Source organism: Mesoplodon mirus (assembly GCF_964341445.2).
Source record: "Mesoplodon mirus genome assembly, chromosome: 16".
Taxonomy (NCBI): Eukaryota; Metazoa; Chordata; class Mammalia; order Artiodactyla; family Ziphiidae; genus Mesoplodon; species Mesoplodon mirus.
The window spans coordinates 69,300,212-69,327,793 of NC_138992.1; the positions used below are offsets into that span (position 1 = coordinate 69,300,212).

General features: G+C 38.3%; 2 protein-coding genes across 6 annotated transcripts in view; one reads left to right on the forward strand and one right to left on the reverse strand.

The window, feature by feature from the left end:
• YTHDF3 (YTH N6-methyladenosine RNA binding protein F3) overlaps window positions 1-21,801 on the reverse strand; it is a 44,288-nt gene extending 22,487 nt beyond the window's left edge. For 2 of the 5 annotated variants that reach the window (XM_082600728.1, XM_082600731.1), the window contains exons 1-5: window positions 21,489-21,801; window positions 20,970-20,994; window positions 17,516-17,661; window positions 15,145-15,230; window positions 5,076-6,665 (exon numbers count right to left, since the gene is read on the reverse strand). In XM_082600728.1, the coding sequence (XP_082456854.1) occupies window positions 5,076-6,665; window positions 15,145-15,230; window positions 17,516-17,573 (1,734 nt within the window). In that variant the 5' untranslated portion in view covers window positions 17,574-17,661; window positions 20,970-20,994; window positions 21,489-21,801. Of the gene's footprint in view, window positions 1-5,075; window positions 6,666-15,144; window positions 15,231-17,515; window positions 17,662-19,518; window positions 19,536-20,788; window positions 20,838-20,969; window positions 20,995-21,488 lie in introns of those variants that run through there. The other 3 variants (XM_082600730.1, XM_082600729.1, XM_082600732.1) reach the window with 3 other exon arrangements.
• Window positions 21,802-21,921: 120 nt separating this feature from the next.
• Window positions 21,922-26,548, forward strand: LOC309792008 (uncharacterized protein; the record flags this gene model as incomplete). Its single annotated transcript, XM_082601208.1, has 3 exons — window positions 21,922-22,427; window positions 25,869-26,024; window positions 26,501-26,548. The coding sequence occupies one exon, from the start codon at window positions 21,922-21,924 to the stop codon at window positions 22,369-22,371; it is 450 nt and encodes a 149-aa protein (XP_082457334.1). The 3' UTR covers window positions 22,372-22,427; window positions 25,869-26,024; window positions 26,501-26,548.
• Window positions 26,549-27,582: the final 1,034 nt, after the last annotated feature.

The following is a 27,582-nucleotide window of genomic DNA, read 5'->3' on the forward strand; positions in this document are numbered from 1 at the left end:
ATATGTCTGGTCAGCTCCTCCATAGGCTGCTGTACTGGCAAAGCAAGCGGGGGAATTCCTCCTCTGCTAAAATAACCAGAAAAGGGGCAAGAAAACAGTCAATAAAAAAGACCCAGCAATGACAAGATGGAACTGGCTTTTTTAAAACTTCTTTTCTGCTATCACAAATAGGCTGAAGAACTTGAAGAGAAAAATGAACACAGTAAGAAGAGAAATGAAAGAAAGCTACAGTAACCACAACTAAATGTAAAATTTTAAACTACAAAACTTCTATTAAAAAGTATACAAAAAAATTTTTCCACACTTGGGGAAGGCAAAGATTTGAAGTCAGGTTAGTATAAGCCTTCTAAAATAGTTCTTATACAAAACTGTTTTGGTTATTCTAATCTTAGCCTGGATCTTATACTACAAAAAAAGTTAAAAAAAAAAAAAGGCTTAAAGGACACTGGACCAACTGACAGAATATCATGCTTACATGAGAGAATATCCTTATTCTTAGGAAATATATACGATACTTTTTTGGGGTAAAGAGCCATGACGTATGAAACGTACTCTCCAATTGCTCAAAAAAACCATAAAGCAAGCATTTTTCCTGCTGATTGCATTTGAGTTGTTCCCTGTTATTTACTAGTATCAACTGAGCTCCTAAGAACTTTCTTATATGTATTCTGGGGTATGCGCGAAGTTTCTCTTAGGTATAGATATATATCCTGGAGGACAACTGCTGAATTACAAGGTACTGAAACATTCAGCTTTGTAAGAAAATGCAGAACTACCCACCCACATGGCTATATCAATTCGATGCTCCCACCTGCAATTATATAAGACGTTTTGTTGTTATACAGTCTCTCCAATACTTGCTATTATCAAATTTCTTAATTTTTCCAAATGAGTGGATATAAAATATTTTCTCATTATAGTCTTGATCTGCATTTCCTGAATTATTATTAAGACTGAATATCTTTCTACACTTATTACCCATATTTATTTCCTCTCTCATGAAAGGATTATCCGTATCTTTTGCCCATCTTTGTAGTGGATTATTTTTTTCTTAAACTGATTCACAGGAGTTCTTTAAATGCTCTTGACAACTGTCTCCGGTCACTTATGTTCAAATTCCTCCCAGTTCCTAACATGTCTTTTTACTTTCTTTAAAGCATCTTTTGATGAACAGATTTTAATCTAGGCAAATTTTTATCAATCTTTTCTTTTATAAGTAGTGCCATTTTTTGTCTTGCTTAAGAACCCCTACTTTACCCAAGGTCTCTGAAGGATGTGCACCTGGGAAAAATGTGACCTCGACATATCAGGAGCTTTGAGGAATTTCAGCTGAATACAAGACAGATGGGGTCACATTAAAACATAAATAATGACTTCAACTCCTTTTACTTAAAAAAGAAAAAAGGCATAACCAGTGAAGGAAATCCTAGCAAAACACCACTAATTTGTCCTTTTTGATGGAGCCAAGGAGGACCTAGAATAGACAGGAGGCACATCCTTCATCACTGGGATGCCAAGAGTATTTGAAAGTAGTTTTGCTGGAAAGCCAAAGTGCAAACACAAGCGAACCTAAGAGGAAATCTACAAATGAATACCTACAATTTCTGCCTGGACAAGGACTTAACAGCTCCAGAAAGAAAACGGCAAGAACACTTGATATCCCAAATGCCAAACAGTTAATAAGCAGGGGAAAAGGTTTCCTGACATGATGGTTTCAAACTCAAAGGAAAGTCAGATTTTACCGACTAGCATGTCCACTGCACTGGCTCTCCCTTCTTACTCTTCACAGGTTGATGAATCACTTAACTGGTAAAGTCAACATACATCATGGCTCTCCCATCTCCACATTTGCAATGGAAAGAGAATATGCAACTAACACCAAGCATTAAAGCACACACACAAAAACAAACCTATCTGGGGGCAAATACCTGATCCGGATGATTCTCTGCCTGGTTTAACGATGACAGGAAAAAAAAGAAGAAAAAAAAAAAAAAAAGCAAAGAGTCTTAAAATATTTTTTCAGAAAAAAAGGATACTAACAAAACTATAATGAGTTCAGACAGACACTGGGGAAAGATAAAATACAAAGGGGAAAGAAAAGATAGACTGGGGGGAATACTGTACCCTGATAGTGGTGGTTACACAAATCTACAAATGTGTTACAATTCATAGAACTGTACAGCCCAAAAAAGTGACTTTCACCGTATGATTAAAAAAAATTTTTTAAAGGATATATACACAAATATTTATAGGAGCTTTATTTACATTCTTCAAATCTGAAAGCAACCAGATGTCCTTCAAAGAATGAATGGTTAACAAACTGGTAAATCCATACAATGGAAAGACAGAATTAAAAGGAACAAAGAACTGATACACAAAGCAACATAAACTGCAAGGACATCGTGCTGAGTACAAGACTCCAGTGTTAAAAGATTACACATTGTAATTTCATTCATGTGAAATTATGGAAAATGCCTTATAGAGAGAGAGAACAGATCAGTGAATTACTTACTAGTGGAGGGGCGCACTTGACTAGAAAGAGGCAGCAAAAGGTAATTGACAACTTTACTGCGTGTTAATTTAAAAAAAAGAGAAATTAAAGAAGATATGTAAGAGGAAGGAATTTAAAAATGATAATGACAGGAAGCAGAAATACGCTTTCAACAGTCATCTTTGCGCTCAATAAAATCAAGATGAGAATGGCCAAGAAGGGGAAAAAAAAAAAAAATCAAGGTGGACTCTGGAACAAGGGATTCAGGTTAAGAAAACAACAGGTGTGAAGGGAGAACTAGATGTGGTAATGTAAGCAAACTAACACTGTCACCGAAAAATACAAAACCTCACAAATCACTGAACCAACACAAAGCAAATCAAATCAATGACATGGAAATTCAATTTTGAGAAACTCTCCAAACGCAAAGAAAAATAATGAAGGTAAGAACCAATGGCATTCAAGGACAAAGATTCAATATATTTTTTGACATTACTAGGAAAAAGAAAAAAACAAATTTGGCCTACAGATGAAGGAATAAGGAAAACTGTAAGGGACCCATACTGTGCACATTCCATATACATGTTCACATACCAAGAATAAATTTTGTGCACACAGAGAGAAATAGTTATTTCCAAAGAAAATTTAGGCTGGCCCCAGACTTCTCCATAATATAAAACTATAAATAATAGACTATAAATAGAAAACTATAAAACAAAGCCTGAATAAAAAGACTGTGACCCAAGATTTCTATATCCAATAAAACTGTTGTTCACATATCATGGCCAAAGGAAGGCATTTTCGGGATTTAGAGGCGCTTACTAAATATATTACATCAAATTACTTTTCCTAAAAAAAAAAAAAAGATGATGGTAATAAAACAAGCTAGGCTCCAAATTAAAATGTCAAAGGTGGGTTCAGACACATTATAAAAAGACTGGCAGTAAGCCATGAAACAATTTAAATGTAAAAATTTTAAGTTTAAAAATATAAAGTTTAAATCATTGTTGTATATATGATTATAAAACATAAATAATTCCTGAGACAATTATATAATAAAAAAAATAAAACTAAGATAAATTTTCAGACTGGGTAGAGGAGAAGTGTGGGAAGACGTACAAGGTGACCTGTCCTGGTGATGGGAGAAAAGAAAAGAATCATTTCTCCTGATTCACTATTTGTAAAGGCACTTACAGTGGGACAATCTACTCAACTGCTGAGCTCAAAAACTCAGAAGGTACTCTTGATCCTCCTTTTTCCCTCACTTCCCACATTTAACCTGGAGAAAACTCAATTATATTCAGCAATTCAGTGGAAAGGTTGAGCAGGGCCTTTAAGAGTCATACGTGTATTATTCCAAAGCAAAGTTTCTAACAATTCAGTGCAGCAATCACTAGCACCAGAATCACCTGAGGTGCCTGTAACACTACCAGGTTCCTTACCAAATATATCAGATTTTCCTTGAGTGGGTCTCAAGAAGCTGCATTTTCAGGGAGCACCCTGATATTTATATGCCATAAGGTTTGGTAGGATCATTATTTCAACATTATTCAGCGATGAGGATTGTTATTTCAAACAGTTCCCTCTTCTGTACAGACTAAAAAGCCACAGGATACTCAGGCTCACACACACAGAAACGCATCACTGATGTTTTACATACAGATAAAGTTGAAGTTCGTGCTTTATCTTAATTTCTACATAGAAGTTTTCCATAGTAACCAACATAATTTACTGGAGAAGATTCTAACTTAAGCCCTGCTTCATTTGAAATTTAAATGTATTGTCTATGGAAAAATCTGCTAGTTGCCTATTCCATCCATTCTCTTTCCCTCCTAAAAATAGGACTCTGCAATTTACTTTTGTAGCTTGGAACAGAAAATATTCCTCAGCCTGTCCTGCTCTATGGGCTCTGTGATCAAATCCCGGCCAACCTGACGCAAGTATCAACAGTGTGTAACTTCAGGATACATCCCCCTTAAGAGTCTCACAGTGGGCAAATAACAGAAGTAGAAATCAAATTCTGCCGAGTTTTAGGTCCACTTCTCAATTCTAAGCTGCCTTCCTATAAAGTCAAACCCATACTATTATTTTGTACAAGTGCTTTAAGTGTACAAGTTATGAACATGCCTCGGGAACCTTGGGGGAAAATATCTATTTATCATAAATACAAAATGTGTAGCACTCAAACATTTACTTAAAAGCTGTTTGTCTCAAACTCCAAATACATTTTCCCGTAAAACTAAAGTCTAAGATTAGCGACTAGAATCCCTAGCCAGTTCTTAAGTCGGCTTAATTACAAATGCAGAACCCCTTTATCAGGGGTCTGATAAAGAATAAAGACCTTTATCACCGGAGGAGTATGAATAGGCAGGAAGCAGATTCTGAGTAAGGGTTTTACCCTTGGAAAGGCATCCGAGGCCTTCACGGGGTTCTGCAGAGTTCTGTTTCTTAAGCTACGTGGTTGGTTGCCTTCAGAGTAAAGTTCTTAAACTCAGAATGTAATCTTAAAAGGCATTAAAGATGTCCATCCATACACACCACCCCAATAAAAAGACCCTACACACAAAAATTACTGGACTCTTACCCTACGCATGGCTTCCTCCTCTTCTTGACGCTTTTCATAATGTGCAAAGTCATCAAAGATTGAGGTGGTGTGCTTGAAAGTAGCAATTATTTTAAGCACTTGCTTAGCTTTTTCTAGGGGTACCTCTTGGGTGTCCCTTGAATTGGTAACTGGTTTGTTGTCATTATTTTCTAAGCGAATATGCCGTAACTGGTTATTGGGAACATCTTTGACAAAGATCCATTTAACTTCAAATTTGCCCTTCCACTTATCCTGAGACCAGACACCGGCGTACGCGTTATAGTCCACAACAGACTTCATCTCAGCCACTCCACAAAAATGTCCACTGCCATTCACGCTGAAGAGCAAATAGAGTGGGCCCTTCCCATTCAGGGAACGGTAAGCGGCATCCAAACGCTTATTACCATGCTCAGTACTACACCAGATGGAGTACTTAATGGAACGGTGTATGTCATCCTCAGAATAGCTTTTAATTATAAACACCCGTCCGTTCTTCAGGTTCCAGTCAAAGTCTTTGGGATTGTAGTTGTTTATGGCCTTTAGCTTTTCCAGCACTGGATGCACTTCTACACTTGAAGGTGAAGCACTGGCAGGAACAACACCTAAACCAAAGTTTTCCCCTCCCCCTCCACTGTTCTGGTGGAAGCCCGCCCCCCTGTTCCGAGGAGCGAGCCAGCGATTCTGCAGCGGCTGCGGCGGCGGCGGCGCTGGGTGAGGCTGGGCCTGTGGCTGCGCTCCCGGCTGCGGCTGCGGCTGCGGCTGCGGCGGGGGCAGCTGGCCTTGCACCAGTGGTGGCGGCTGAATTAACGGCTGAGGCTGCTGGACTAGAGTCTGAGGAGGCAGAACTGGTTGGGCTGCTGGAGCCTTTACCACTGACCCCTTTTCATCCCAAGTTCCAATATTCATGTTGTGTTTTATAGGGGGCGGCGGCACGGCGGAGCCGCCAATCCCCACGCTGCCCTTGGGTTTGAGTTTCGGTTGAGGTTTGGCAGGCTTTCTGGCGATGGCAGCCCAGGAGGTTGGCTTAGGCGCTGCGCTGCTAACGGGGGGCACACTACTGGCTGCAATGCTAGTCATACCACTGCTGCTCAGAGCTGTTCCTACAGTTTTCGTCACCGCGGCTGTCAGCTCACCACCAAGTTTCAGTCCCGTCATGCCTTGCTCAATACTGCTAATGCCAGGCACCTTACTCAAAGTCTCATTGCCAAATCCAGCCTGTCCATCAGTGATAGCTCTCCCGAGAGAACTAGGTGGATAGCCGTAACTGCTACTATAAGCAGAACTCTGTGTTGATTGTCCCTGAGATCCACTTGTCCCCCATGTAGAGAAATCAGCATTACCAGGAAAAAAGTTAAACCCATGCTGACCAAGAAATGGAGGGGTATTTCCTAATGCCCCAGGCTGGCTAAACACACCATCTGGTATATAATGATGTTCTCCATTACTCATTTGTCCATAGGTTGTCAGATATGGCATAGGTTGGTCTCCAGCTGTGGACCATGCTGCTTCCCCAAGAGAATATGGAAATCCAATGGATGGCGCATAGTAACTAGGCATGTACGGATCTGACATTGGTGGATAGCTGTTATTCTGGAAAACAAAAGATCACAATCAGGACAGAAATAAGATTGTGGGGAGAGAAACATCTGCAAGAGTAAAATCAAATAGTTTTAAATAAATGGAAAACAGATGCACCTGTTCCAGATAAAGTTAAAATTTCAAATCCAGTTTTATCAAGGAAAAACTTTACTAATGACTCTTTTTATTTTATCTGTAATGAAAGTACAGGGTAGTTTTTTGCGGGGGTAGGTGGGTGGGGGGATACGGTGGGGATTATTTTTGTTTAAGAGCCAGATCCTCTGCGCACGATTTAAAAATACTCTAATTTTTACAAAAAGCTGATATATAAAGTTTGCAGAAACAAGGATTGTTAGCTTTATTTTTAGCAAGTGATGAACAAAAAATTTATGTGCAAGGATTAAAGAAACTTGGAAACTATGCCCAATAACAGAGGAACTACAGTGTATCTCTACGATGGAATCCAGTTCAGCAATTAAATTCTGTACTTTCATAAAGAAAAACTAGAGAAATGTTCACACTCTGAGAGGAAAAACAAAAAAAGATTCAAGATTATACTTAGAGCATGATCCATATTTGTTTGTTTTGTTTTGCCTTGCTCATTTTGAAAAACAAGACAAAATCCTAATGGTTTCTTAATGGTTGGTTACAGGTGCCTATTTTCTAAATTTTACATAACAAATGTATCACCTTCCTGATCAGAATTTTAATTTAGAAATAGTAAGTTCCTATCATTTTTTCCAGAATTCCTGTAATTAAATTGGCCTTTATTTTGAATAAAATTAATCATCCATTTAGTGATTTGCCAAAAATCAAAGCTTATTAAAGAAAAAACTCAAATTTGTTACTAGCCAATGTAAAAAATAAAATATTCTACAGATTTCTTTTGAAAGTAGGTTTCTTATGCCAAAAATATGTCTGATACAGCCGGCCCTCCAATCCACAGGTTCTGCATCCATAGATTCAACCAACCATGGAGCGAAAATATTCAGGAAGAAAAAAATTTCCATAAAGTTCCAAAAAGCAAAACTTGAATATGCCACACGGGCAACTACTTACATAGCACTTACATTGTATTTGGTATTATAAGTAATCTAGAGGTGATCTGAAGTATACAGGGGGATGTGCATGTTATATGCAAATACTACGCCATTTTATATACAGGACTTGAGCATCTGTGGATTTTGGTATCAGCGGGGGTCCTGAAACCAATCCCCTAGGGACACCAAGGGACAACTGTAATAGATTTTCACTCTATGATGTAGGTGTGATTTTTAAAGCTTTGGACAGAGCTTCAGAATTTGTAAAATTAAGCAAGATGAAAAAACTAAGCTAATATCTAGTCAAGACAATTTGTATTCCCCTCCCAAGGGTCAATACCATTTTGAAGGCTGATTATTCATTTTATCTACATAGACATTCTAAGTTCCCTGGAGCAAAGTGGAGAATGCAATGGAGCAAAGTGCAAAATGGACATTCCGGTTTTTTTGGGCTGTTACTCTCTTGGGATTATTCTGCCACTGCTTTCCCATTCAAGAAAGTATATAAATATGTGACAATTACATCATAGATACTACCTGGAATTCATTTTATTTTTTTAAAGGCCTATTATTGAAAACTAAAATGCTTTACTATTACTATTAAGTTACTTGTGACATACCTTACAACTATTAAAGCTGTCCACTGTCCATAAGAAAGCTAATTTCATATTTTGCCTTTTGAAATGACTCTCATATAATTAAATGAAAATGACAAGAGAATCAAATAAAGGCTGCATTTAAGTTAATAATTAAGACATAGATTTACTGAGTGTTTTCAGTAAAACTTGAACTTAAAAATAAAAAACAACTGTGTCAGCATTATTTAAAGAAAAAAATGACTTTAAACACATTTGATATTAAGTATATTCCACTGTATTCAAAACTGGAAATATATGTGTCAACCATTTACTAATTTAGTTGAACATATTCTCTAACTATATCGGATAATTATTAACCATATTTGAAAATATATTCAAAGAATGCTCACAATATTAGTATGAAGGAAATGAAGCCTGAGGGAAGCTCAAAGTCACCAACAGTGGTTTTCAAAGAAAAAAAAAATTCTTGAAGAAATTAATAATGAGTAAGCTTCAGTAGCCATGGATATACACACACACACCTGTTTATAATTAAATCACCAAATTATTTATTGAAAGTAAAAGTATTCATAGTACTTCATACTGAAGTCACTGTTGAGAAAGCCCAAAAATTTAGCCAATATTAATGAACATACACAATCAAGATATTTTTTAAATTTTTTCAAGTTATTAAAGGTTTCCCTTTATTACTTTTTTAACCACTTACTGAATGCGTACATTGTGAAAAATACTGATATAAAATATTCATTCTAAAAGAAAACCTACAGTTAAAGACACATTGCACAGGGAAGTGAATATATTCCACGTGAGGGAATAAGGAAGCTGAGTTGAATATGGAGGTAATCAGTTTCAGTTTCAAAGTTTTAATTTAGAATGTTGGCGTTGAAATCTGGACTTAGTAAGTCTTTACCTGGATGTGGGAGTGGAAAAACAGACAAGGTGGAAAATTTTTAAGTTCATTCATCATGATAAAGTGTTGGCAACATTACACTCGTAACTTATGTTGAATATTCTTACTTCACCCTCACAAATGCTGAATTTTGCACAACAGTTACACATCAGGTTCCTAATTTGTCTATATCCATCACATGATTCAGGGATCAGCAAACTAAAGAGCCAAAGAGCAAATATTTTAAGCTCTGCAAGCCAAGTACGGTATCCGGTTGCAGTCACATATTCATCTTCTTTTAACAAACCTGTAGAAAGCTGCTAGCTCAAGGGTTTCCTCAAAGAAAACAAGTTTTGGTCCCTGGGGCACAGTCTGTCAACCCAGTTTTAATAGATTATCTAATATATACTGATTCCTATTTTTAAAAAAAGCCCCCCCAAGCTATATTATTAGATTAAATGGGTAACAAAATTTCACCAATTCTGCCACTTCTGGGGCTGGAGCAGGTCCACACCCTTTTGTTGTGGGGCCTTCTATTAAATAGCTTTTCAATTATTTTTTAAATCATGGGTTTTACTACTTCACCCCTAAACTACTGATTTTGTCAAAACGGTAAGTTTTAATTACTTTAAAATGTGCTCCATTAATCACAAGGCCTTGTCAAACAGTCAGCTCAAGCTAATGAGCAGAGATGCACTGCTGTCCCTACCTGACTACAGAGCTATCCACAGTGCTTCTATGCTACCAACCTAGAATCCTTGAGTACACTGGATAACCTAGAATCCTTGAGTACACTGGATAAATGGCCTGCTTTCTCCAGTTTATCAAACAATGCTATTTATTCCTCAGCTTTACAAAAGTAACTTAAGCAGTCTCCTTCCAAAAGGCAAGGGTTTTGGTTTGCGTTCTAGTAAGAACAAAGTTGTAGGAAACTACTAAAGTTTAAAAAAGTAAGATATGGTCAACACATTTTGTATGAGCAGAGCTTCGATTATAATTGGAAATATTTTTAAACGTTTTGCTAAATGTAAGATACGTTTTTAATTGCTAGCTAAGTGGAAGGAAGGGGAACACAATCTCCACCTACTGATGATGGAGAACAGAAACTCAAAACCTTCCTTCACCTTTTACGTCAAACCCGGTACAACGAGGTACAAGCAATTTAACCGTTTATGTCCAAATAATCACTTTAAAATAGTGTATTCATAATTCTCAAATTGGTAGTAGTGAAATTTTACTTTGTTGTTTAAAGATATATAACCTTTAACAAAGTGATATGAAATGTTGGGCATTTCCCTCTTACTCAAAAAACGAATTGAAAAGGGGAAAATGACAATAGGTACACATAAAAAACGATATATAATAATCAATGGATATAATTAAACATACTTGTAAAGTAACAGATCCACAAACCCTTTACCTAGAGCATAAACTTAGAAACGCAACCTGAAGGTGGATGTGAAGCCACGAGGTAACTAAATTCTAATCCCAACCCAGGACTTATCAGCTGTGTGAAGCCAATATCAAGTTACTTAAAACTTGAGTTTTCTCGAATATTAAAAAGAAATAATGTACCTAGGACACACTAAATATTCAATCAACAGTCGTTATTCCCTACTTTTGCAGTTTCTATGTCAGTGATCATCAGATCATTTAATTTCTCTAACCCTGTTTCTTCGTCGGTAAAATGGGAAAATACCTGCTGCTCTAATCAATTACATACCTTTAAAAATCTAGTTGTTAACTGCAAAGTGCTATACTGAAGTACAGGAGTTAATCTTGTTTTAATTTGAAAACTAAAATATAGAAAAGATGAAAAATTCTTCCTTTGAATTTCAAAATCATTTGTACTTATCATTTCTTAGCCTTGTGAGTCAGGTCAATTGTTTTTCTATTATCTCAAAGAAAACTGGAACAACACTAAGAAAAAATTCATGATTACTGTTCTGACCTGAGGACACTTTAATACAACTCAATTATAACTGAGTCTTTCAGTTATAGTAACTTAATACCTATTTTTACTTCATAAATATCCAAACTTCCAAGAAAGAGCATTGTACAATGTCGCAGAAATTCAATAAAAAATGGTTGAGGTATTATTCACCAAAAACAGCACGTCTGCATAGAAAAAAGGAAACTGTTTTCCATTAAGAACCTGAGGCACTTCAAACCCCAGAACTAACTACTAGATTAACAAAAAGTTAAGTGAAGTGTAATGTACTTTTAATGTTTATGTACATTTTCTTCTATTATTTTAAAAATATTATTGTACTTCTCAAAAAGTAAAATACATGCATATTTAATCACAGAGATGTCATAAGAAAAAATGTATCATACATTATACTCAATTAACATGAATATTTCATCAAGCATACTTCTTCATTCCCTAATTCTAGTAGTTAACCTAATCTACTTATTCAATAAATACTTAATGAATGCCTACTACATGCCAGATACAGTGCCAGTCAACCTAGAATCAACCCAGAATCCTTGAGTACACTGGATAACCTAGAAAATAAGATAAAGAACATGGAGAAAATTAGATAAAGAACATGGTCTCTGACCTGGAGCACTTCACGGGTCAAGCAGGGAAGACATATTTACCCTGCAATTTGATAGGTATTGTTACAGAAATAAGAACAAAGCAAAACAAAAACTCTAGTACAAAGAGGAGGGGGCAAGTAACTGGAAAATCAGAAGACTTCATGAAGTGACAGACATGAGAGTCTGCGTGTGTACATCATACATATAAATGGAAAGCTTGAGATCATGGAAGAAAATATTTAGAAAATACTTATATTTTCAGAAAATAATAAGTCCTATTCCCTAAATAAGTTACATGGATAAAGTTGACCAAAGATGAGGCAGGGAGGGAAGTGGAGCCATTTTAAGGGCACTCATATAATGAATATATCCAATGTGGTGAAGCTTTGATAAGTCTTTAACGAGACGACGGCAGCAGACTTGGACTGTAAGAGGACTGCGGAGCGGCAATATGGAATTACCAGTTCAGAAATCATTCCAACAGCAGAGCTAATGAAAACCTCACCTAAGGGCAGTAGTAACACGGACAGAAAAAATCTGTTCCTGTCTTAGTTCTCTACACCTCTTCTCTGATAAGCATGGCTCGGAATTTATTTCCCCATATATACAAGCAGACCAATTCAAACTTCATTTTTTTCAATTTATCATTCAAATTTATATGCACAAATTACACAGCATCTTGAACAGTACCAATTAAACCTGAATTTTTAATCAACTTAATCGTCAGATTATTCCGAGGAACTATACAGAGAACTAATTTTAAGTCCTGAAGGACATAGGTTTACTTTTTAAATTACTATGAAAATTATTCCCTGAGAAACTGAGCATGAGAAAATAGAATACGCTGCCACAGAAGTAAAAGGCCAACAACCTGTTTTAAAGCATCCCTGGGTTTGATGTGATTTAGATCTAAGCATATAAAACAAACATTAAAAACTTTTCTAGACTAAAGAATATCATTTTTATTATTTATAATATTAAAATCAGATGAAGGGATTTAATTTTAAAGACATCCTGTATATTAGTTGAAAAAATTTTTAATTAACCAATTATTTCAGCTAGGTCAGTACAAGAAACAAATACTTGCATAACTTTACATCTGAAAATAATTACTTTAGATATTTCATCAATAAATCCACTTTTCAATAGTGTACTTTAAAAGGTCAATTTGTAAAAACTTTTCTATTTTAGCTAAGTAACTACGATAAATTTAAATTCTGTACAGCTTACCTTTAAGATTTCAGATAATTTTCAATTCTGCTCTCCAATAAACCCAGTTTTCAATATTCTATAGTGTTAGTATTCTTTAAAAGGTAAATATGTATCCTGGTTAGACAATTATTTTTAGTTATTACAGAAAGATAATTGCTGAAAACCTATTCGTCAGCACTGGCAAGGAGAGGGAGTTAAAATATAGCCGTACTGATATCAAACTTTAAGACTTCTCTTTAAAGAGCACATAACATTGATTCTAACATCAGTAAGTGATTTAATTAATATAAAGTTTAAGACCTTCCATTTAAACATCACATTAAAACAAACCTTTTATAGATGTTTTTGCCCCAACACAAGGAAACTTTTATGATTCAATTTAAAAACTGGGTTCACTAAGGTAAATGCTCTTATAGTCTTAAAAAATAATGACTTTCCAACACTTTATGTGAAATCTTATGCAGAATTACAACATATAAAACACATGAAAAGCAAAGCACAGCTCTGGCTGCTGCACGGGTAGGATCCAGGTTACCCTCCCCAGGTCTCCCCTAGGCAGACCTGAAGCATCTCTGTGGAATGCCAAAAAACCAATCTTCTAAGCCCCTGTGACAAATAAATTATGAAACATCTGTTACCAAATAAAATGAGAAGATTCTCACAGGTAGCAATTCTCAAACATTTATAATCCATTAAAATTTCTTGAAAATAGAGTTTGAACATGTCAGTCAGAGAGTATTCATACCATACCCTTGTCTTAGAAATTCATTTTACATTAAAATACAAAAAGTATAAAATCAAGTAGCAAAAAATAATTATGTAAACCAAATAAATTTCCCAAACTTATCTGATCATGGAGATCTTTTTAGGAGAATATCTACTACACCTCATTACATCAGAATTCCTCAAAAAAGTTGGAAACACTGCCATAGGATGTTAACTGAGATTACTGTATGGGACCAAATAGAACAGAATATATTTCTTTTAAAACTTGCACTACACTTCATAACAAATGATCTTGCCCTATTTTCCAGTGATATATTCTTTCACAACCTTTAGGTGGAAAGTAAATTTGTTATTGAGATCATAAAGGTAGATTACATAAGAAGGAAATGAACTTTTTCATTTTTTTTAAAGTAGGCTAACTTTCATAGATTTTTATCACCCATTTTTATTCTTTATTATTTATTTATTCCCTCCCAACATATGCTAGGGATGTGGATCAACAGATAGTAGGGGGTGGTTAAAGAGAAATAAATGTAGATCAGGTTGAACATAACCATGGCTCTCCAAAGTCCTAAAAATAACTGTACATTCCACAAATTGGAAACTACTCGTTTTTCAAGTTTTCTCTGCAACTGCAAAGTTCTGTAACAGTATTTGGTTCCTTATTCTTTTATAAGTTAAAAAAACTAGGTTAAGATTTCAAGGTACATTTTTCATGTCTTTTTATAAGCAAAACAACAAAGCAGTTTCATTCCAGAATGTTCTCTCTAAAGAAACTGTTTAATAATGAAAGTTTTTTTTAAATTTATTTCTAGTAGTGACATTTTTATTAACAAACAGAAAGAGATGCAGAATTGGTATACAGAGACTAAGAAATACCATTCTTTTTTGTCAATGTTTAAATCTAAATTATTCCTATATACAAAGTCACAAGATTATTTGTGAAAAATTCAAACACAGAAGAACCTAAAAAGCGACCAGTTATCTGATTTGATGAAATTCTCCATGCCTACAATATATAAGCAAGTGTGTTTATAATATCTTCAATTCTATTTCCTATGCTACCAGGTTACATGCCAGGTTATATTAAAACTTTAATTATACTAACCAAAAATTTCAGGCACAAACTAGTCCTCTCCTACGAACTTCTAGCTAATTAAACCTTATAATCTGCTTTAGCTATGAAGATATGGTAGCAGCATTAGAAGATTAAACTCAACAGTCAAAAAAAAACAATCTAACCACAACATATACAAATGTTCATCTTCATAGCTCTGTATTTCATAATCTAGTTTCAGCCATCTCCAATTTCCAAAGAACTCTCTTGTGCCAAAAGCCTGCAGCTGCTAGTCACTATTATGTAGGCACACTAGGTTAATTCATGTTAGGGTTCGCCTCATTCAACTAAAATACCTACTTTAAAAAATCAATTAATACTAACGTTAAGTTTAATTTCCTAAATATGTGACTGTCACACTTACCTGATTTGTCTGGCTACTCAAGTATGGCTCAAAATCATCATCATTTACAGCATCTTTTTGATGAATCGAACCGTTTTGTACTGAAACTAAAAATATGTTTGTATTAGATGCACTGTAATTATCTTTATGAAACTCACAAAATAACCTAATATTTTCAATATTTTTCAAATCAAATAGGAAACTTATCCTGGGTCCTTTGTTCTTTTCATTTAAAACCCCCTTTAGGATTAATTTTGGATATAAATATTTATGTGCCACCAAAAACTTACAAATCTTGTATATATAAGCCCAAGATTACATAAATACAAAGTATATATATACTTCTCATCACTAAAAACATAACGTAAATATCCCAATTTCAACACTGTAGTAAGCAGTTAAATTAAAATGTTGGAAGGGTTTGCTAATGCTATATTTGAATCTAAAATAACCACTTTAAGCAGTGCTATTGACAAGATAGATTTCTGAACGTTCTCTACCTTTGTTAAATCACTTTACTACTCAGTCCAATAAAGGTAAATAAATAACCTTGTTTGGTAACCGACGTTAAAATAAATATCTTAAATGTCTCCAAAGAAAGTGGCTAAAATTCACTTGAAGCAATATCACAATAAATAAATATTATCATAAAAAAATCTAAATAAAAAGGGCCTTTACTCTAAACAAAAAACAATGAAGACTTTCACAAGAAAGTATAAATAAAACTAAGACACTAAAGATAACCATGATTACTCTTGCAACATACGAGAAAACCAGTCAAGTGTGATTTATAATGCCATATTTGTTCAGAGATCACTTCCATAAATGCTCTATATAAAGCTGTTGTTCTGCACACTGTCTCAGTGCTTTTGAGCACAGACTCAAGGTAAAAAGATCCTGGGTTTGAATCCCAAGTCCAACATGGAGAAGCTGGGGGATCTCTAGTTAGTAACTTAGCCTGTCTAACTCTGACTACTTCTCTATTCAAGGAGGTTATTAATAGTACCTAGCTCATCTCATCTGAGTATTCAATGACAGTATTTAATAATCTTGGATATTATTATCACATAAAACATTACAAGATCCAAACAGGACTAAAAATTACTTTAGGACCACATAAACAAGCTTATGACTAATCGACTAATCTCTTGGAAACAAAAAAAAAGCCCCTCAACACCTGAAGATTTGTTGCTTAAAAATACAGTATTTTTAAATACAATACTTAAATATAAAATATTATAAATTAAGGTTAGGAGCAATGGATTTACGTTGTGTGTTCTTCTATAATATCATAACATCTTTATTTTCCCTAATCATTCCAATGAGTTCAGAAACATAAATGAAATACACAAGTTGACAGAGTCATGGGAGCAAAAATAGGTAAAATCCCTTAGTTCTTTGCCACCCACTGAGTAGCAATGATCACTCAAAAAAATACTATTCTGTGAAGCCTTCAAAGTAGACCTCTCAAGATTCTACACTGCCCCTCAGAGACTACAAGAGAAACCTCAAGGTCACCGTGGTCCTGGCTCCACTGAGGTGGCTTAACTGCATTTGATAAGGAATGCATCAATGCCAGAGTTGAGCTAAATGTGCTCCCCAGAATTTAAATATGTAACAGCCACTAGAAACAAAATTAAAGCGCAGGGTACCTTAGGTTATTTCAGGTGGGCTAATCATTTCAGCCCAAGAGATTCTAACATATCTGTTCTCCTCTACCACTCCTCTATCAAGGATAGTTATGCCTGGTCTATTACCTCCTGAAAAATAATTCTTCACTACGTGCCTGGACTGGTACATATCTGTCACTGTTACGTGCGTATTTGACAGTATCTGAAACAGCTACCCATTTCAAAATTACAACTATTATCTCTTGTATTCATTAGATTATCAGTTTAGTCCACACTGCTGTAACAGTAAAAAAGTACCTACTTAAAAGTTATCCAAATATATATTATACTGCTCTTGCTCATCCGCTCTATTCTATCTTTTCTTCTAATTCTAAGAGGCTGAGACTAAGAAAATATTCTCCTACACTAAGTAAATACAGTCTATAGTCATTTATAATGATGCATTAAAATGTCTAAGTCCTAAAAGATTATTCAAGGACTATGTCAATCTAAGGAAAAAATGTTTTATTTTGTTTTAAGTATTTCACGCATACTGATAAGCAATTTGCATCAAATTAGAATCTGAATAAGAAGCTAGCCCTAGAGTTTCAGAAGCACACCTTTCTTAAAGAAATTCAATTGTCTTAAAGACTTCAGGTTTTGAACATTACTTAATGACAATCTAATGTCTTGGAGACTGAAAGCCATTAAATAGTAATGAAATCCAAGCTAGTCCCATAGTCTGTACAAGTTCTTCAGGGAAAAAAGAACGGATGACTTACATGATTCTTCGCCTGTTTCCCCTGCTCTATGAAGCAGAGTCAAATCAAGATAGAACATGGGCCTTAGGAGCCAGGTGATTCTTTGCTCTGGTCCTGACTACATCAAGTTAGGAAAGTCAACAGATCTGTGCATCATGTTTTCCCACCTACAAAAACAGCGACAATACCATATACCCTCTATCTCCTTATAGGAATGTTTTGAGGATTAATCAAATGAAGCCTAAAATAACAGTAAAGTGCTTTGCAGTCATTTCCCGAGGGGTTGGGGTAGGGTGGGGAGAGGATACAAAAGATATTGCCAACATACAAGGCATTTTCCACTACTTTTCTGAAACGCTAAAAGATAGCCAAATTCAGCCTAATTCTTTTAAATTGCAGTACCAAACAATGACTATGTCCCTCTGTCGGGAGGGGCAGGTGAGGAGAAGAGGGAAAAGATAAATTCCTTTCCATATATTTGCCTATTCGTAAACTTAAGGGATAGGAGGAAGCAGGCAGCAAGGCCTGAGGCTACTAGAAGCATGGGATCTGACACTTTTATCTGTGGTGCCTGCAGGGAAAGGAATGGTACACTTGTATTCCAGCAAGCAAAAATTCCACTTGTTAAATAAACAAAAGTGACATGAAGTCAGTTTTAAATTATGGGCCAATAGGTACATAACTATCCTTAAATTTCTACTGTCCTTCAGTACTACCCTGGCCAAGGATAAAAGAGTTCTAATATTTAACATAGGGACAATCTATTAAAAAGAATTCAAACTTATAAACAAGTAAACCTAGAAGTATTACTTATACTACAAAAGCATTTTTGCCTTACAAAGAGATTGATATAGAATTCCTTTTAAATTTTTGCTCCTTTAGTGCATTTAAGGACATACAGAAAAATACTTAGTAGAAAATCAAAGACACTGAAGCCAGGTGTTGGGCTAATGCTGTCAACTGAAGACTATTAAGAAAGGAAATACACAGTCCCTGAAATCATTTTAAGTCAACTAAAAAGGATTATGCTTTCAGAATTCTGATAATTCCTCAGGGGCATGCATTTTTCATGAGGTTGATAAGTTCTGAATTCAAGTTTAATACTCATATTCTTAGGACACCGGGACTGTAGTTCAAGAAAAATAACTTTGCTTTCTGCTTCATAAAAGTAAACAGAAAAATTATAAAACAATTTTACTAGCTTGAAAACCAAGTCAACTAAGGCAGAGTAGTTTTTCTTAAACTCACATATAGCTACTTGTACCAGTTCACTGGAGCTGCTGCCTTTTCCTTGTAATTCTCAGAGGCATAAAAATACAAGTCATGTGTATGTGTATTTGTACACTTGTAATATCTACCAATTTAAAGCGGCTTAAGTGATTACCAATACTTTTAGGCCAATAGAATTTCTCCCTCCTGCCAGGTCTTAGGCAATAGTCTTCCTGCACCTTAACAGTAAATAGATGAGGTGAGGCAGCAATGATCATGGCTACTAGAGCAATGGACTATTTTAACTACAACAACCCTCATAACATACAACAGGATTTATGGCTAGAATTGTTACTTTTATTTTACAGAGAGAGGGGAAATTCTGACCAAAAGGTGCAATGTGTTCAAGCTCACTTGGCAAGTCAGCAGTATGAGAACACAGGTCTCCTAGGAATCCTAGTCCATTGTTCTATCCATGGATGAAATTATGAACTGAAGAGTAAGGGGGAAAGTAAGAAAAATTTCTTGGAATAAACAACTATCCAAATAAATACTTTGTATGTGTGTCTAAATACATCTAACAGAGGTGATACAAATGGATTAAAAAAAATTTTACTAACCAATAAATATTTGTAGTTGATACACAATTTTGTTTATAGAAAATTTATATCTCTGATATCAAAGACGTCCTGAGGACGTACCTAAGTGAAATAACTGTCATAAATCAAACGTACAGTAATACAGTAATGGCTTACAATGCTGTAGATGCTCTATTTTGTTGTGTCAAACAAGTACTTCGTAGAACTTGCACTTACCTTAAAGCAGGTAACACAAAACACTTAGCATTTCAAATAGCCTTGCAAAGTGCCACCTCCCCACAGATCTAGGATAAAATAATTTATGCTAGGCAATAATGACCACAGATTGCACATATGTCCAAGTCTATATACTTCCTAATGGGCAGACTAACAAAAAAAGAAATTAATGGATCATTCTTTTTAGATTTACAAATAAATTTTTAAAAACTCACTTAAAATAAATCAACAGTATCAAATTCTGAGCTGTGTGCTTACACCACAGAAGATAATTCTAAAATTAAAATTAAATTCTAAAATTTAAAATTGCTGTTTATATACATCTTTAATCAAAATAAAGCAATGAATCTGTTACCTAATACGATGCCATATAACTAGTATGTAAAACTTCTCAAAAAAATTGTACTACAACTCAAAAGAAAATTAAGCTGTGCATACAGAACCCACTCCTTTCAAATGTGCAATAGCTAATAAAAACCTTAAGAACATAAGGAGCACCGATAAAAGACATTAAACTTTACATCTAAAAGGCTACTGTAGATCTTACTTGGTAGGCAATACTTCACTACAGAAATAAGAAACTGGAAGCATAATTCTATTTAGTCTGATTTCAAGCCCTATTGCAAAATGTAATAAATACATAGTTCACTGTAATGTTATTTAATTGGCACCGTCCCAAGAAAGCAGTTATTGTTCTACACTTACTAATGTCACATGATTAATGTCATGTTTCAGTCAGCTGACTGTATGGCTCCATATTAATAAACACAAACCACACTAGTTTTTTTTAAAATGCTTGACTTTCAGCAGTACTTTTTCTTTCTTTTAGCTAAAGAGTAAATCATATAATCCTGGCAGGAACCTCACAAATTATTTCCTTCCCAATCCTTTCTAAAGTACCATATTGAGTCAAACCTTGCAAGACTACAGAGCAAGATGACATGCCTGTTCCGTTCTGATCCCTAACGGGCTATTGCCTCAATGGGACCGACTTCAACAGAACCAGTGACTAACCGTACAATTTCCACTACTGGAACACAGAATTCTATGTGGGCTGCGCGTTCCACGTAAACCAGACAAGGAAGAAAATGTCCACTTATCTACATACATTGGGAGAATCTGTGGCAGAAGTCACATAATACAGACTGTAAAATTAAAGAAATGTCACTACATTCATAACAATACCTCTTTAAGTGAAATACAAACTAATAAAACTGTTCCTCGTATCACTTTGGTTTCTATAAAAAGTGGCTTCTAAGCAAGGACCTACCAAACTTTCGGACAGCATTTGGCTGCCTTAGCCGAGACGAACTGTTTCTCTAATCCTACATTTCAAAAAAACAAAAAACAAAACAAAAACAAAATATCAAAACCAAAAAGGCCTTCACATAGTTTAAAAGTAACATCAAACCAACAATGAGAAATAAAGGTAAAAAAATATCCGAACTCACCTTTATTTCCTTGTCCTTTAGGTCTCTGTGTAGCAAGATGAAAGATGTGGTAATAAGGAAAAATTTAAAAAAAAAAAAGGGAAAAGAGGAAAAGCGTGTTAATCAGAGACGTTATCCGAGACAAGTTATTTTAAACAATCCGCGTAGGAGTGAAACCCACCACATCCTCCATCGCCACCGACCGCCCACCCATGCCGGGGCTTAGCCCTCCGACCCGCCACTCGGAAGCCGTCCCCAGCACCCGCCCGGGGTCAGCCCCACTTCTGCCGCCCTCAGGACGCGTCCGAAGGCCCCGGAGCGCAGTCCTGCCTCCACCCTCCGCGGCCCCCGCGGCCGCCCGCCTGGACCGCAGGCTCCGCGGCCCGGGCGCACGCCCCGGCTCGGGCGGCGGGACCGCAGCCAGTCGTGCCCGGGGCACTGTTACGGGCCCGGCGGCGATGGGGAGGAGCCGGAGCCCCACGCGAGGGTGGAGCTCCGGGTCTCGGGCCTTCGCCGAGCCTGCGGCCTCTGCTCCCTCACCTGATCCACGCTAGTGGCTGACATTCTTCACCGCAACCCGAGAGCTGCTGCTGCTACCGCCGCCGCCGCCGCCTGGGCCTCTCCCCGTGCACTCACAGCAGTTGGCTGCCGCCCTCAGCCGAGAGGCTCTTCCAGCCGCCGCCGCTCGCTAAGAAGCCAGAAAGCGGGCCTCGCGCTCGGGAGTCGGTGGAAGGGGCCCGTCTCTTCCGCTTGCACGCTCTCCTCCCCTCTCGCTCTCCGCTTCTCGGGTCCACAATGGCGGACAGGCTCCCTAGTCTCACTTCCGCTCTGAGCCTCCCTGACCTTCCGCTCTCCACTCTGACGTCCGCGTTCACCTCGCTCTTCCTCCCCCACCCTCCCGCCACAGGCCTTGGCTCCGCCTCCGCACCCTCACGTGATCTGAGACGGGCCTGAGCGGCCGACCTCTCGGCGCATGCGCCGCGTACAGAACGCGCTTGTGCGGCTGCGAGCGCCAGCTTTACGGGGCGATTCGGTACCTTTCTTCTTTCCCGCTTGGAGGCGGCAGGGCGCGCATCGGTCGGCGGCAGCAGAGGGGAGCCGGGCAGAAGCCGGAGTCTTGTCTCATTCTGGGAGGGAAGTGGGCGTGGGCGGCAGGCGGGGGCTGCCCGGGATTGTAGAGCCCGGCCGGCGGCGCCCTCCCGGCGGCGGAGTGAACGTTGTTGGGGTAGGAGCGCCGCGGCGGCAGCCGCGCCCACCCCTAGGTGATCGAGCCGCGGCGGCCAGGCCTCTACCGCGGCCGCCCGAGGCCGTCCAAGGCCACGTGGGCGGCGGGATGAGTCGGCGGCCCTCGGGACGGAGTTGCTGGGCGAACCGCACGTGCAGCGAAAGTGGCTGGGTTGCGGCTCCGGGCGCCGACACTTAAAAGCACATAGGAGGTGCCCCGGCAAGTGTTCGTTCTCTCCAAACCCCAGGAGCATGGTAGGAATAACTCACATTAACCGTCATCTCTGAAGTCAGACTTTACCCTCCCCTAACGTTGATTTTGATGAATGAATAAAGTTACCTTGGGAAAAGTAAGCACAGTTGCAGGACGTTTTTTCAGTCCTAAAAGGACAGAAGTTTAAAGGTTCAAGAGAAACTGGTAAAGTTACTTTTCTGCAAATTGGCAAAACAAAAGGAGCTGATTTACAACATTTTGAATGGTTCGTTGAAACAACGTCTTTGCAATAAAGGCAAAGATTTCTTAGAGTCTATGTAAAGAAATAACTTAAATGGCCAAGTCCTTACTTTACTTAAAAGCCATCGGATAAGTGATAGTTTATAAAATATAAAAGTGCTAAGTTATAGGATTGACTTTGTGTTTAACAATGCAACAATATTTTAGAAGCAATGAATAGAAGTGAATCTTATCTCGAGAGTCCAGTGTTTCATATACATCACCAAGAGGCATTTTGCAGGTCTGCTTAGCTCCCCAGACTCTCCCATTTTGCCACGAGTCCCAAGTGGGACTCTGCCTGATTCTCAGCTCAGGCTGAATGCTTTTGCAATTTCCCAGGACCGCCCTGCTCCACCCTACCCCACCCTTCCAGTTGCTGCTCTTAATCTCTACAGTCTGTCCATCCTCCCTCCTTACAGACCTTAGCCTGAAAGAGTTTGCTACTACAGTACCTGTTATGAGTGGGGAAACAAACGGAGGGTATACAAGAGGAAGCATGTGAAATCTTACAGGCTTTGCCTTCCAACCTTGACTATCTTAGTTAAAAAGCATGGCTTTGGGATCCAAACCAATCTGAGTTTGGATTACAGCTGGGCTAGATACATTAGTTGTATAACCTTGGGAAAGTCACTGAACCTTTCTAAGCCTTAGTTTCCCCATGAGTAAAATAAGGTCAGGGGCCTCCCTGGTGGCGCAGTGGTTGAGAGTCCGCCTGCCGATGCAGGAGACACGGGTTCGTGTCCCGGTCCGGGAAGATCCCACATGCCGCGGAGCGGCTGGGACCCTGAGCCATGGCCGCTGAGCCTGCGCGTCCGGAGCCTGTGCTCCGCAACGGGAGAGGCCACAACAGTGAGAGGCCCGCGTACCGCAAAAAAAAAAAAAAAAAAAAAAAGAAAGGTCAGATACGGATAATTCCTGGCAGAGCTTAAGCCTTCAAGAAGCAGTGGCTCTACAGGTCTAGTTTCTGGTTCCTTTGCTAAAGAATTCCCAGGATGGTGGTAATAGCTTACATTTATTTATCACTACATGTCAGGCACTGTAATAATCATTAAAATCCTCAGTGCATCGTTGGGCATTAAGTGCTGTTAACAAAAACTGACACACAATGAAGTTAAGAAAAGTGCCTCAAATAACACAGCTGATCACTGAGAGCCAGGATTTGAACACAGGCAGTTTGGCTCCAGAGCTTGTACTGTAGCCACCATATAATGCTGCCTAATGACATGTTCTGGTGAGTTTCTGTTCTCTTTCTGTCCCCCAACAAACTCCTTCCTTCCATATTATCCTAACTAGCCTGGAGATCTGAAGTCGCAGAATGCAGCACTACCTACCATGAGATGTGGCCCATTTAATATTAAATATGTTTTAAGTACCTGTGGGAACTACCTCAGATCCTCCCCACTGCCTCCAGAAGTGTGCAGACTTTAGCTGTAGAGTCTAGATTCTAGACAGTGCTTCACTCTTGCACAGGGCCGCAGGCATCTCAGCCTCCTGGTGAATACCCACTCTGGTCACAGCTTGGAAAGGAAAGGCAGGCTGGATTTCAGCCCCCTTTCACCCCTCAGCCACCTTGCTGCCTTTATCCAGTGAGCTTCCACTCTGCACAGCGGTAATCGTGGGCCCTGCACTTCTGCATTGACTCTTTGTATCCGTTCCAGTTAGGTTCAGCTGCAGGTGATAGCCAGTCCAAGATAACGGGAACTTAAGACAGGTCAGTTTTTCTTTCATACAAAAGAGGTTTTGGAGGGGCTTCCCTGGTGGCGCAGTGGTTGAGAATCCGCCTGCCAATGCAGGGCACATGGGTTCGATCCCTGGTCTGGGAAGATCCCGCATGCCACGGAGCAACTAAGCTCGTGTGCCACAACTACTGCCTGCGCTCTAGAGCCCACATGCCACAACTACTGAGCCCGCATGCCACAACTACCGAAGCCCACACGCCTAGAGCCCGTGCTCCACAACAAGAGAAGCCACCGCAACGAGAAGCCCGCGCACCGCAACAAAGAGTAGCCCCCGCTCACCTCAACTAGAGAAAGCCTGTGTGCAGCAACGAAGACCCAACGCAGCCAAAATAAAATTAAATAAATGAATTGAAAAAACATTGGTCTGGAGGTAGTCAGTCCAGGGCTTGGGCTGCTGTCAGAGTCAGGTACTGGGCTTCTTACAGCCTGTTTCGCCACCATCCTCATGATAACACTTCCACCTGGGGTCCAAGATGACTGTTCAACTTCCAGCCATCATAGTCATTCCTACCAGCAGAAAGCAAGGTGAAGAAAGGCACCTTTCTCCCCTTTAAGGACATTTTGTAGAAATTGCATTCCCCACTTCTGCCTGTCTCCTAACTAGGACACAGTCTTAACGAAAATACCAACTTAAGCAAACTTGGAGGATATATTTTGATGTATTCTGGTTGGCCATGTGCTCAGTTAAAAATCAAAGTTTACTACTAAGGAAGAAGGTGACAGTGGATAGTGAGAGACAAATTATAATAAACTGTGTGCATAGTAATTACCCAGATTCACTTCCTCACCTAGCAGCATTTAAACTTCTCTTTGAATTTTTGCCAATATTTAAGACAATTTCTAAGGCTTTTTGTTATCATTAAGTAACATAGTATAAGTGAAACAAGCATGGAAAATTCAATGTGAGGGTTGATTGATGCATTTTTAGAAGGAAGGAATCCTTAAATATGCTTAAGGGAAAACTAATAGCTGAGGAGAACAGTGAATAAACCCCTCCTCCCACCAAAAAGGAAAGTAAACCTGCTTTGAAAGAGAAAAGTCAACAACTTTTTTTCATTCTTGTGTCTACTACAGAGAAATTTACAATGACAGGAAGAAACAGAAAACATCAAGTAGCCCTAAGGTTTCCGTAAACCGGTGTTTTCCAGAGCGTTTCCCTAGTAACAGCATCTCTGGGGAACTTAATACAAATGCAAATTCTCAGGACCCACTGTATTTACCAAATCAGAAACTGGGTGGGGAACTTCTTTATTTTGAAATAATTGTAGATTAACAGAAATGTTGCAAAGATAGTACAGAGAATTCCTTTGTACCCTTCACCCAGCTTTCCCTAATGTTCACAAATTACTTAACCAGGTATATTTATCAAAACTAGGAAATTGAAATTGTTGCAGTACTATTACCTACAGACTATCCGAATTTCCAGTTTTTTTCACTAACGTTCTTTTTCTTTGTCTCCCCCAGTTTTTGAGTTTCTTCGTCTTTTCTTGTCTCATGGCCTTGACACTTTGGAAGAGTACTGGGCAGATATTTTTAGAACGAACCTCAAATTGAGTTTTTCTGATGTTTCCTTCCTCACAACTAGGTGGGGCTCGTGGATTTAGGGGAACAATACCAAAGGTGAGATGCCTTTCCTATCACATCATAACAGGGGGCATGTGACATCAATATGACTTACCACCGATCATGTTAATCTTGGTCATTTGGCTAAAGTGATGTCTACCAGGTTTTCCATGGCAAAATTACTATTTTCCACTTTCTATACTATAGTCTTGGGAGGTGAGTCAGGAAATCCAGCCCACAGGCAAAGAGAAGGGAATTAAGGCTCCACCTCCTGGAGTATTTAGAATTCTTGTGCAAGGAAGGTTTGTCCTTTCTTCCATATTTATTTATATCACTATGGACTCATGGATATTTATTCTTTGGGTTATAATCCAGTACTGTCGTAATTTATTTAGTTGCTCAGATTGTTCCAAGCTTTGTCCACTGGGAGATCAGATTGATTTTTGCCATACCCCTGTTCTTTTTTTTTCCCCCCCCAAGCACTTCACTTTGGAGCACAACAACTAGTTGATTCATTCTAATGTTTACTACAGGGAAATTTACAATGACAAGGAAAAGGCAACAGAAAACATCAAGTAGCCATAAGATCTCCCTAAAGCATCTCAAAGTATGGTCCTGGGATAACAGCATCATTGCTACCTGGGGGTTTGTTAGAAATGCAAATTCTCCAGGGCTCCACCCCATAGTTACAAAATCAGAAACTCTGGGCTTGGGTCCCAACAAGCTATATTTTATCAAGCTCAACAGGTGATTCTGAGGCACACTAAAGTTTTAGAACCACTGCACCTAAGTTTCCCCAAAGATCCAGGTCGAAAACCTACCCAAAGAACCCATAAATTCTGTTACTAGCCTTGGTGAAAGAGTTTCTGAAAAACTTCTGGTTATTTGCATTAAAAACAAAGCAGACAAGACATGGACAGATATTTCACCAAAGAGGATATACAGATGGCAAATGAGCATGTGAAAAGATGTTCAATGTCTTTTGCCATTAGAGAAATGCAAATTAAAATCACAGTGACATATCACTACACACCTATCAGAATGACTAAAATGAAGTGACCAAATGCTTGCAAGGTTGTAGAGAAACTGCATCGCCCTTACACCGCCGGTGGGACTTATGGAAAACAGTTTGTTTCCTATAAAAGTAAGCATGCAACCACCAATGATAGTTGGATTCTTGAGCACTTACCCCAAAGAAACAAAAACTTGTGGTTGGCTACATGATGGCTTTGCCGTGAGGCCCACATCCTTACGCGTAGAATTTGTGAGTATGGTACCTTATATGGGAAAAGGGTCTTCGCAGTTGTGATTAAGTTAATGATCTTGACATGGAGAGATTATTTTGGATGGTTCAAGTGGGCCCAATATAATCAGAAGGGCCTTTATAAGAGGGAGGTAGAAGGGCCAGAGTCAGAAGATCTTGTGATGTTTTAAGCAACACTTGGAATGCCGCCACGAGCCAAGGAACGCCAGCCAACTCTGGAAAGAAAAGGCAGGGATCCGATTCGTCCCTAGAATTTCCAGAAGGGACTCAGACTTTTTTTGGCCATACCCCATGGCATGAGGAACTTCCCTGACCAGGGATCAAACCCTTGCCCCCTGCATTAGAAGCTCC